General features: G+C 44.4%; 1 protein-coding gene across 1 annotated transcript; it reads right to left on the bottom strand.

Annotated features, from left to right (window-relative positions):
* Nucleotides 1-664: 664 nt before the first annotated feature.
* On the bottom strand, nt 665-8,899 carry LOC115383930 (uncharacterized). The gene is made up of 3 exons (XM_030086143.1): nt 8,864-8,899; nt 6,553-6,603; nt 665-5,726 (listed from the first exon to the last, which is right to left on the bottom strand). The coding sequence occupies exons 2-3, from the start codon at nt 6,558-6,560 to the stop codon at nt 4,043-4,045; spliced, it is 1,692 nt and encodes a 563-aa protein (XP_029942003.1). The 5' UTR covers nt 6,561-6,603; nt 8,864-8,899; the 3' UTR covers nt 665-4,042.
* Between the last annotated feature and the right edge of the window lie 3,725 nt (nt 8,900-12,624).

Genomic DNA, 12,624 nt, shown 5'->3' with positions numbered 1-12,624 from the left:
GTTTCCTCAGGCATGGACAACGGTTCAGCTGTGTTCACTGATAAAACCTGTTGGGGTAAAAGACTAGACCTGATGTCCATGATTTTAGTTCTGAAGTGGTCTGCAAAGTCTTCACAGAGAGCGTCTGTCGGCTCCTTAAAAGCTTTATTAAAACTAGTGCCAGTTAAAATGTTGAAGGTGGAGAAGAGGAACCGGGGGTTGTCTTTATTGTCTGAAATAAGTTGAGAGAAGTTGGAAGTTCGGGCCTGTTTAACTGCATTATTGTAGATTTTGAGTTGTTGACGTAGAATCTGGTGATGTACAGTCAACTTGGATTTTCTCCACCTCCTTTCAGCTCTCCTGCAGTTTCTTTTCAGTGTAATGATTTTATCAATCTTCCTCCACGGGGGTTTGGAATGGCCCTTGATAGTTTTAGTTAAAAGTGGAGCTACTGAGTCCAGGCTGGACTTCAGTTTACTGTTAAAATCGTCAACGATAAAATCACAAGGTGCAGGTAAAATCACCGCAGGAAGTGCTCTGTAAGATTTGTATAAAATCTGCAGCCACTTCAGAAGTAAGGTATAGCGTCTCCTCACTGTTCTCACCGGGGCTTCCTGCTGGTTGAAACTGGTGATGTTAAAAAACACACAGTAGTGGTCAGACACAGCCAGGTCAACACCAGAGGACACACTGATGGACAGACCGGGTTAGAACCAGGTCCAGGGTGTGTCCTCTGTTGTGAGTTGGCTGTGTGACATGCTGCTTAAAATCTAAACAGTTTAAAAGGTTTAAAAATTCTCTGGACATAGAGTCCGAGATGTCGTCAACATGTAGGTTAAATTCACCAGTTATTAAAATTCTACCATATTTAGAATAAATTATTGTTAAAAGTTCTGAAAATTCACTATTAAAAAGACTAGAGTACTGAGGGGGTCTGTATACTGTTAAACACAGGATCGGGGGACTGCTAAAAACAAAGGCGTGGTGTACTGGTCTCACCACCCAGTCAGTTAAACACAGGGCTCAATAACACCAGGGAAGCCAGGGCTTGTATTGATGATTTACTGAACCTCAGTGTGAAACTGTAACAAATACAGGCACATATACAATACATCAGGCAAGTACATACTTTGTAAATACAGTAAATAATAAGTTTTTTCTCATTTACAGTTAATCATGACAGGTAAGTAATTATGAAGTACAGATATGCATAAAAATACACAGCCACAGACAGTCTTCACAACATCTGACTTAGTGAACAACTTAATAAACAAATTAACAACTATCAGTTAAACTTCACAAATAATGTATTCTCAATATTAATATAAACCTTCTGGACATATATACTTACAGACATTGCATCTTAACAAACCATGAAGGTCGACAGAGAAAGGAAAAACAAAAACGCTTCCTCCGCAGCATAGCTGTCAAATTGGTCTCCTAGTTGCCGTCACTTCCGCTCTCAACGACGTACTGGAGTGACGTAATGCTGGGACTGAAGAAGCGGCCCCACCGCCCAACTGCCAGCAGGGGGCGCCAAACAATATACAGGGAACACAATGAAATTATAAACAGCAGTCCATATGGGGTCCATAACACGTGGTGCTCAAAGGATGTAAAACTATTAAAAGCCACTGCACACGTGCTAAATGAGTTTTGTTTTTTTTTAATGGAAGCAGTACCTCCACCCCTCTTACCCTGTCTGGTTGAAAATAAAAAGTTCAAACTCGGTGGGGAAGCCTCGGTGAGGATAACAGGTGCGTCAGTGCCAAGCCATGTCTCAGTTAAAAGCAGACTGTCTAAGTTATTGTCTAAAAGAACATCATTAATAATAAAGGATTTTTTTAAAAGAGAGCGCACATTCAGCAGCGCCATATTAACGGTGGTGGGCGGGCTGGATGCACGCTCTCTGTGGAGTTTTAATGATAAAAGAGTCCTTTTGCGTTTAAGAACAGTGTTCAAATGAACATGAACTAAATCCATCAATATTTCATCAAAGCAAGGGTATTTGCTTTGTTCACAAGCTACCTGTAGCAAGATGGCCGCCAGTGATGTCGTTTGAAACTCCACCATCAAGCATCTGGCCTTTACATACATATCTATGGAGGCAACAGCTCTGTTTTCGTTCTTTTAGATTTAAAGGGCAGCATTCAACACCATCGACCACAGCTTACTTCTACACCACCTCGAGGACTGGATCGGGATCAAGGGTCGAGCTCTCAGCCTTGTAACAGAACCTTCTTAATCGTACTCGGTGACTGCTCACCCTCAACCGCTCAGTTGACCTGTGGGGTGCCGCAGGGCTCAGTCTTTGGATCCCTTCTGTTTACAATCTACTTCTTGCCCGTGGCCAAGATCATAGCAACTCACAGTGTACGTTATCACCTCTCCGCCAAAGACTCGCAGTTAAACATGCCCTTCAAACCCACACATCCAAGCAGTTTCAGTCCTCTTAAATCTCGTCTCACTTCAGTCACATCCTGGATGTCCCAAAACCAACTTCAAACTAACCCAAAAGTAAGAAAGTGCAAAAAAAAACTCATTATTTTCTTTGGTCCATCAACTCCAACGACATCTACGAGCAGTTTCAATCCGGCTTCCGTCCCCTACACAGTACTGAAACAGCACTCCTCAAAATCCCCAACAACCTCCTTTTAGCCTCAGACTCTGGTTCACTTTCCATTCTCATCCTCCTTGATCTCTCAGCAGCATTCAACACCATTTCTCATAGCACTCTGCTTCTCAGACTTTCATCCATTGGCATCTCCCAAATACCCCTCGCTTGGTTCACCTCCTATCTTTCTGACTGCACACAATTCATCCCAACTCAAATCTCCTAAGTCCAACAACTTCTCTGTCTCTGCCGGCGTGCCCCAGGGTTCTGTCCTGGGTCCCCTTCTCTTCATCATTTACATTCTCCCGCTTGTTCACATCTTCCGTAGACACAATATAAATTTCCACTGCTACGCGGATGACACCCAGCTCTACCTCTCTACCAAGCCATCTTCATCACTTCCTCCAGCCTCCCTTTCCCTCTGCCTACAAGAAATTCACTCCTGGTTCACTCTCAATTTCCTGAAACTAAATAGTTCTAAAATCGAAGTCCTCCTTGTAGGCACCCCCTCCACTCTCTCCAAATCCAACAGTTTTTCCATTTCCATCCACAACTCAACTGTCCCTCCCTCCCCCCAGGTCAAGAGCTTGGGTGTCATCCTTGATGGTACACTCTCTTTCCACTCCCACATCAATAACATTACTCGGTCTGCATACTTTCACCTGTGCAACATCTCTCGTCTCCGACCCTTCCTCACTTCTCAAACCACTGCCATCCTCATCCACAGCCTTGTCACCTCCCGAGTTGATTACTGCAACGCACTTCTCCTTGGTCTCCCCAACAAATCCCTCCAGAAACTGCAGCTCCTCCAAAACTCTGCAGCTCGCCTCATCACCCGGACTCCCGCCATTCACCACATCACCCCCATCTTACAACAACTCCACTGGCTTCCAATAAAACAGAGAATTAACTATAAGACACCTCTCATTACATTCAAAGCACTCCATAACCTGGCCCCACCTTACATATCTGACCTCCTCCACATCGCCACTCCTGTCCGTTCACTCCGCTCTTCCTCCAGCCTCCAGCTTTACGTTCCCCCTGCCCGCCTCGTCTCCGTAGGGCACAGAGCATTCAGTCGCTCTCCCTCCAGACCTCCGCACCATTGACTTCCTGTCACTGTTTAAAGCCAGACTCAAAACTCACCTCTTCAGACAGTCCTACTTCAACAATGGCTCATAGTCGCACTCACCAGTCAATGTTGTTGCCCTTTGTTTATGTTGTTAAAACTGCTTGTAATTTTTTTTCGGTGTTTTAATGGTCAGCGTCCTTGGGTGTTGTGAAAGGCGCTTTTAAATTGAATAAATTATTATTATTATTATTATTATTATTATTATTATTATTATTATCAACCCACACCACTTCTACAGCACACACCTTTCCTGTATTCATGTTGAAAGAACATCAGAGAACACTTGAAAACCACAGCTCCTCTCTCAGACACAACACTCACTGCAGCTCCGGTTCCGCCTTCCTTCGTTTTGTCAGTCCTGTGCTGCTCGTCTCTGCGTAGGCGGCCGCTGACTTGCTTTGGTCGTCTATTCGACTCTTCATCCCCTCCAGTTTTTGGGCCTTCTCCTGGTCTCCTTTCTCTGACATGTGCTCAATCAGGAAGTCGTAGTGGACACAGGTGGACACTGAGTTGACATTGAGAGCGATCTGATCCAGATGGACCACATGTTGGTAGGCGTCGTCCAGCAGCCGCCACTTGTCCTCCAGCAATTTCTTCTCCTCATCTCTCAGTATGTCTAACAGGGGTTTTTTTATGTTGTGGTTTAGAGACTCCTCTTTCATGAGTTCATCAGTGTTTGGCTCTTTCCGTGTCTTAGTGATGGATTTCCATGTGTCTTTGACGTGATCCCGTGCAGGACACTTGTCGTCCAAGACGCCGGTCACGATGCCACCTATGGCACTGCCCACGGCGCCGACCATAGCGCCGACCATAGCGCCGACCTCAACGTTGCCCTCACTGTTGCCAACACTGTTGGCTAAGATGCCGCCGACCATAACGCCGACCATGATGCTGCCCATGACGCCGCCCAAGCACAAGCACGAGCCCGAGCCCGGGTCCGAGCCCGAGTCTGAGTCCTTGTACCGGCCTCCAGGAATCTCCTCTGTATCTTTGTTTGACTCATCTATAAAACCCTCGTAGTTCTCATTTTGTGCCATTGCTTCTTCATGTTTTCTCACAGCTTCCTGCTTCTGCTGGATCTCTTGTCTCTTCAGCTCAGTCAGATGGATCTGCTCCTGCAGGTTTTGGATGCAGGCTGCCAGACAAACACGTTCATTCAGGACTTCAGCCGTTTCTTCCAGTTCCTGAGGAGTCGTTCTATCTAAAAAGGCGGTGAACTGGTCCATCCCTCTCTTGGAGATTCTCCATGCATGCTCCAAACTTTTTTCATCTTCCTCTGTTCTCTCTATTTTCTGTTGGTTGTTAAACAGAAAGTGAGTTGGCTGGTTCTTCTCGTTCCTCGCACATTTGATTTTGGCTGCATCGAGAGCCTGAAGAGTATTTTGAGGTGTGATTCCATCTGAGTGAGTCACCAGAACCACAATGTTTCTCTCCATGTCTTTTGCAAACAGAGACATCACTGAGTTGAAGGTGTACGACAGTCGGTCACTCAGACGATTCACGCTGGACTTCACCACCAGACCCACCGCGTCAAGGCTGCACACACCGTCCTCCACTCGAATCATGTCCAGAAGTCTTTCACTTATGATGGCGTCGTGTTCAATCCCTTCAATGTCTCCGAATCCCGGAGTATCGATGATGGTCAGAGAGTTGGCTGGAGCGGTACCTTCATATCCGAAGATCTGGTACACAATAACATCTGAGGTGGCACTCTCACTCTGATCAGAGCTCTCCTCCACCAGCTGGAACCAGACTTCATCCTCCCACGTCACTCCCATGCTGTGGTTGAACAGAACATCGATCAGTGTCGACTTTCCAGTTCCTCTTTCACCAACCAGCAGGATGGTTTTATTGGGTCTGTTCAGGTTTCTCTCTCCAAAAGTCAGTCTGGTCAGAGCGCCAGACTCCTTCTTGGTGGGTTCCAGCTGGTAGACGTTGGGACGTCCTCCTGAGATCAGCCTGCTTCTGGAGACCAATTCTTGATACTTGGATGAGATGGTACTGAAATACAAAAACACCAACATGTCATTCAGACTATTTAAAAAAAAAATGACCATGATGTGACCAACAAGAACCACAAAATCCATGATACCTACAAGAACTACTACAACTACAAGAACCACAAGACCACCAAGAACCACCAAACCCGACAAGAGCCACAACATCACAAAGGTGGAAATGCCAAATACAGACCCTCTCACTCTTATGTACTATTTGCAAGGGATTAGATAATTTGTGGTGGAATTTGTATTTTACAAATTACAGACGTGAGCGAATTCTGACAGGATTAAGATCTCAGACGTCCTCTGTAATTACTACATGTCACCATCGGTCCGGAGATGATGCTAATCCTGAACGAATCGGGCTTAACTCAACTATTGCAGTGCTAAACTAACAATGTTAACAAAGCAATACTAGTCAAAAATTCCAAATTTAAAGGTTCCACAAGAAAGAAAGATACCCACACGAGGTCACTGACACACATGCTTGCACTGAACACACACATTGAAGGTGGTGGCGCTGTTGGCAGGGTGGAAAGGTGAATTGAGAGGTGCAAACTATGGCAGCCTAAAATCCCTTCGTTCTTGCCATGGCCAGTCAATCAGCAGTCCTCCCTACCCGCTCTGCATCAGCCAATCAATTACCCAATCAGCAAACCCCGCCCCTTTTATTCACACGTGCACCGATCGCCACTGAATAGGGAGTTCAAAGCCATGTCTGGTGAAGGGAACCCAGAAAACGATGACATTTCTCAGGTAGGTTCATCTTCACTATGTAGTCAAGGCTCCATGTTGTGTTTATCTTCGGTGTTGGTCAGGATACTCACGATGCCATGGTGATGATGGGATGTCGTGTCAGATTGCTGTTAACGAATGGGCTGAAAAAAGAAAAAGAAAGAAGGGATTAGACATAGCCGAGGGAACTTATTTTCAACAGGGGGTGCTGAGAAAAAAAAAAGGGGGGGGGGGGGCACGCGTGCGCACACACACACGCACGCACGCACACAGGTACAGGCCTAACAGAGATGGTCTTGTGCTGACCGTGTTGCTGACCAGCAACTATATATTAAAATTATAGCTGGGCCGTGAACGGCGGGGAGCGTACCTATGTTCCCCGCTTTGTATGGACCGGGGAACATAGGACCCTTTTTCCACATAAGGGTCCGATGTTCCCCGCCAAAAGATTAAAAAAAGATGCACTTCTTTTCTGTGATTGATTGTTTCGGTTTAGGCGCGCATCTGAACAGGGAGCGAGCTCTGACAGCAGACAATCAGACAGACGGCCAAAAATATCAACCAAATCCCAAAAGAAAGACAATAAAAAGAGATATAAGGTGGAAGAAGATTTAGCAAGGAGGTCAGTGAGGGGGAATCGGCAGGACAGCAGGAGCCCTGCAGCGTCTCCAGAGGTGCCAGTTACAGATTCAGGTAAAATTATATCCTCCATCAAAGTACAGCAAACCATGTATTTCTCCTTTCCAAAAATTAATTTTAGAACAAACATATTTTGGGAATAAATACCTTTGTCCTGTAGAGCCTGCAGTCCAATGCCTCATATTAAGCCTGGTGGTCACTCAGCTCATTCCCTCAAGTCATTCATTCATTTCGGCATCTCCGTCAGCGTGAACCCCCACCCCTCTCTCGTGATCAGCTGTGATTAGGACACAGAGTCCTCGAAATGTTTTATTGAAGTTTTTATTAAATTTTTTATTAAATATTTTATTATATTTCACTGTTACTTACATCAACTATGGTTGATCCAAATGCAAATCTGCGCTCTCGCCGCGGCAAAAAACAAACAACAACAACAAAAAACCTATCCGAGTGTGGGGGGGGGTTTGAACAAGCCGAACCTGTCCGGCGCCACTAGAGTCACACCACGCTCCAACTGAGCGTCAAAGAAAAAAAACACACACACACACACACACACACACACACACACACACACACACACACACACACACACGCTCAGTCTTGTATTTCTATCCTTGTGGGGACCGTCCATTGACTCCCATTCATGTCTAGCCCCTAACCCTGACCCTTACCCTAACCCTAACCCACACCACAACAAAGCCTAACCCTAAAGAAATGTTTTTGCACTTTAACTTTTTTCAGTAACAACAACATAGTCAAGAAAACACTGTTTCTCCTACTTAGGACCGGAAAAAGGTCCCCACAAGGCACGTCGTTCCACGTTATTGCTATCCTTGTGGGGACATTTGGCACGCTTTTAGCGGTGAAACACGGTCCATTCCTCATTATTTACCATATTGAACTCGGCCGAATTATCAGAAAAATCACGAGGAAAAGGCTGGTATAAGGCACAAGCTGAAATAACGAGCGCAACTATGAAGAAAATGAAAGTGAAACTTAAATCGCGTGTTTCGTCGGTGCAGCGTTTCGGCCAGCTGGGTCTTTTTCAGGCGCTGAAAACACGCAAAATAAAGTACATTTTCCTTCAACAATCTGACTTAATAAAGGTCAGTATGAGGCACCATGCGGCGTGATGATTGTCTCGCCAACTTATTAGGAAAATACTTTAGTTATTTAATTACCTCGAAAATATCACACGAGGTATATTTCTGTGGTCAAAAGCTTTTTAAGTGCAGAATAACTTGGAGCTGTGAGTTGTATCTCAGTCAGAATGATCTGTCAGTCGTACACAGTGTTGGAGCGCAAGCTGAGCAAAATCCAGACGTTTCTGGAAGTTTTATAAAACACCCATGGTCTTAATTTTAAGTCACCACGTGGTCATCGCAAGTGTTTCCAGAAGACACGAGGTGAGGCAGCTCTTAGTTCCTGCACTCCTCACCTCTGGAACTACTGACACACACTTCTTTCAGATCAGGACTGAAAACACTCCTTTGCACAGGGACAACAGATATTCCACTTTTTATTATCTTTATCTCAACAAAGCAGGGTGAAGTGACTCCTGTCTGAATGGTGATGTAATAAAATAAACTCGCCGTTTCTAACAAGACTTTCAGAGTCACCAACTATAAAACTTTAATTATATGTTCTTCAATGAAGTGTTTGATCTGGTTTCCATGGTTACATGGAATCTGATCATTTGATTAGAATTTTGTCGAAGGTTCAGTGAGGAAAATAAAAACTGAGCAGAAAAGAAGAGAGACTCACCGGCTGCTGCTGTGATGAGGACGAGCTGCAGTCCGACTGTTCACAACCTTTTTAACACTCGCGCATGCGCACACACATAAACCCAGAGGCCATGTGATTTCACAGAAACTCCTCTCTTCAAGGAAGGAAGGACTGACAGAGTTCTGAGCCAAACGTCAAAACGTCTGTTATCCACATCCGAGGGAACTTATTTTCAACAGTGGGTGCTGAGAAAAGAAAAAAAAAAGGGGGGGGGGGGGTGCGCAAGCACACACACACACACACACACACACACACAGTCTTGTATTTCTATCCTTGTGGGGACCGTCCATTGACTCCCATTCATGTCTAGCCCCTAACCCTGACCCTTACCCTGACCCTAACCCACACCACAACAAAGCCTAACCCTAAAGAAATGTTTTTGCACTTTTACTTTTTTCAGTAACAACAACATGGTCAAGAAAACACTGTTTCTCCTACTTAGGATCGGAAAAAGGTCCCCACAAGGCACGTCGTTCCACATTTTGCTATCCTTGTGGGGACATTTGGCCCCGACAAGGATAGAAATACAAGAACACACACACACACACACACACACACACACACACACACACACACACACACACACCAGCAACTATATATTAAAATTATAGCTGGGCCGTTAACGACGATAACGTGCTGCGTTATCGTGAGAGTGTTTTCGCACGAGAAAAAAAAATGTCGCTGTTAATCTGCATTTCAAAGTTGGGTCTGTTCATTTCACTGTGCGTTTCTGCCTCATAATATATGTATCAGTGAATTTGTAAGAGAAAATGTTTCTCTTGCATTTGGGGTGACGTGGCATGTCACGTTTTCCCAGGGGAGGACAAAACGCCGGGTCACGTATATTAAAGGTGTAATACGGGAGTTTCTCAACAAGACGAAGCCAAACGTCTGTTACTCGCTTTTTGAAAAACACACATGCTCCAGACCGTCCGCCCGGCTCTCCTGCTTCTCCCAGGAAACGCCTACCAATGGCTGAAGCGTGCGAGCGCGACCCGTCTTCTCCGGGCGTGCACGGCTCTGTTTACAGTTTCTGTGATCGGCCTCGCTCATAAAGCTTATTTTCTGAAACAGTTACAGTTTCATGATGTCAGACTCGCCATCGGTAAGTAGCTACTAGCTGAAACGGAAGCTCACCGGCTACATAAACACTCTGAATGCACATGCGCAATACGTAGAACCTGATTGGGAGCGAGCGCTCAACGGCTTGACGAAAGCAGCTCGTCCAGTTTCTGTATTGTAAAGTCGATGAAACAGAAACAAAAAAACATGTTCATGTTTGAAGTTGGTGCACTATTTAAACAACCAGTTGTCATTGTTATGTTAAGGCAGCAAAGGGAGGAAATCGGTAAAAAGTACCTAAGTCACTTTTAAAGTAACTTAGTTACTTTGATATTGAAGTAATCAGTAAAGTAACTAGATTACTTTTTTGATGAGTAATCAGTAATCAGTAATTGGATTACCTTTTCAAGTAATCTGTGACAACACTGGTTCTAGATTTGACATTTTCTGCTCTCTTTGTTGGCCATTTCTTTTATTGGTGTCAGCCACGTTAATTGGGTAGCTGGCCCTTTAAGAAGGTGCTCCGCAGTACTTCCGGGTTCGCTGGGCTGTGAGCTGCTAGAGGTAGACGTTTCACCAGCTGTGGAGTCACACGGTTTCTTTTTCGAGTCCTTTTTGCGGTTTTTGTATCACCCCGTGGATCTAGTGACTCTGGAATAAGTTACAATTAACTCAGGGAGACACGCAGACGCCAGGACGACCAGCAACTCACAGTTTTGCCTGTAGCAACAGAGGTAACATCCGGCCATTTTACTAAAGACTGACAGTATTTATTTATATCAAGATTAAAAATATAACATTCACCTGATTGTTTAAAGTGTTTCACAGACGAGTCACTTTCCGTCTTTTCGCTCGGCTGTGAAACAGTGTCGATATTTCCGGTCCCAGTGTACAGGAAGTCACTTCATGTCCGGGCTGGACTGACGCCTCGGGGGCTTGAGAGGTGCGGTCTGCAGCCAGAAGACGTGGAAACACAACACACAGGAAACAAATCTCCTCACACCTACTTTCTTCCATTTCATCCACATAAACACTCAGGTGCACAAAGAAAAGACACGAGCACACTGATAACTGAAGAACAGTAATCAATAACACGCTTAACTTCAATTTCAAAGATCATTCTTTATTTCAAAATGATTCCAAAACACTTTTACAAAGATTTAAATGTGAAATAAGAGACAAATGAACAGTATTTTAGCATTCTTTGTTATTTTCCATCATCACATGGCTGCTTCACCTTTTTTCTATGTCTATGTATGAAGAATAAAGTTTGACATGATATCTGACTCAGCAGTGATTTATACATGGGTGTTGACCAAAACACTCAACAAGTAGCTTCTTCACCTTCACACACCACATCATACTGAAGGTATTGATCCCGTTAAGATGTTGCACTTCTGGTTTACATTACCAATCACCCTTCAACATGAATTCTCAAACGCAGCATCTTTCTAGTTCCTTCCACATCTCCAGCATCCAGCTGACAATGGTTCTTTATTAAGGCCACATGATGGCACACTTTAGATTTGCTTATAAAAATGACACAATTTCACTGACTGTCTTTGTGAGAACACAAATAGATGGGTTGACCTCATGGTTTGATATTTCCCTTTTTTAAATTCAGTCTCATGACACCTGATTTCAGGGTTTTCAGTGTCTCCGTTTACGCTGAATGTATCTTGACAGAAAAACACTGTACAGGTGACAAAACTGCTAAACTCTCTTGTCCTCATTTATATGTTTGACAAAGTCATCCAAAACAACCAGGCACTTGAATTTTGTGATAAAGTAAGTAATTTTTATTTATATAGCACCTTTCATAGGCAAAGAGCCACAAAGTGCTTCACAACCTATATAAGACAACAAGAAAACAACAGTTAAATACAGATAAATAGTCAACATCAAAAGGAGATCATAACAGGCCCGAAAAACTAAGCGAATGCTTGGGCAAACAGAAAAGTTTTAAGTTGTGTTTTGAAAGTGTCAATAGACCCAACTGAGCGGAGAGAGAGCGGGAGATCATTCCAGAGCCTGGGAGCAACGGCCTGGTGTGATCGGGCTCCTCTGGTCATAAACCGAGTACGCGGCACCTTTAAAAGATTCTGGTCTGCAGACCTTAAAGCCCTCGCAGGGGAAAAAGGCTGGAGCAGGTCACAGATGTAAGAAGGAGCTTGGCCATGCAAGGCCCAGAAGGTTAAAACCAAAATCTTAAAATGGACTCTGTAAGAGACAGGTAGCCAGTGAAGCTCCATTAAAATGGGTGATATGCGAGTCCACCTGTTAGTGCGGGTCAGTATTGTCGCTGCAGAGTTTTGTACAAGTTGCAGCTTCAAAAGCTCCTTGTTCAAGCATGAAAACAGGGTGTTACAGTAGTTTAAGCGTGAAGAAACAAAGGCATGAATGATGAGCTCTAGATCATTGCATGATACCGTTTTCCTGAGTTTCGAGATATTTCTGAGATGGAAGAAACAGTTTCTTGTCAGCTGATTACAGTGCTGCACTGGAGACACGTCTTTATCGAAGAAAACACCCATATTTCTAAGGCACAAATTCGCGGACTGCCCTAAGTCACCAAGGTGCTGTTTGATCCCTGGAATTGAGGCATCAGGGGCGATGATGAGTGTTTCAGTTTTGTCTGCATTTAGCTGAAGAGAGTTTTCACTGAGCCTTGTTTTATT

This window comes from Salarias fasciatus (assembly GCF_902148845.1).
Source record: "Salarias fasciatus chromosome 23 unlocalized genomic scaffold, fSalaFa1.1 super_scaffold_20, whole genome shotgun sequence".
Lineage (NCBI taxonomy): Eukaryota > Metazoa > Chordata > Actinopteri > Blenniiformes > Blenniidae > Salarias > Salarias fasciatus.
The sequence above is the reverse complement of the archived record's forward strand: the minus strand, read 5'-3'. Positions and strand labels throughout refer to the sequence as shown.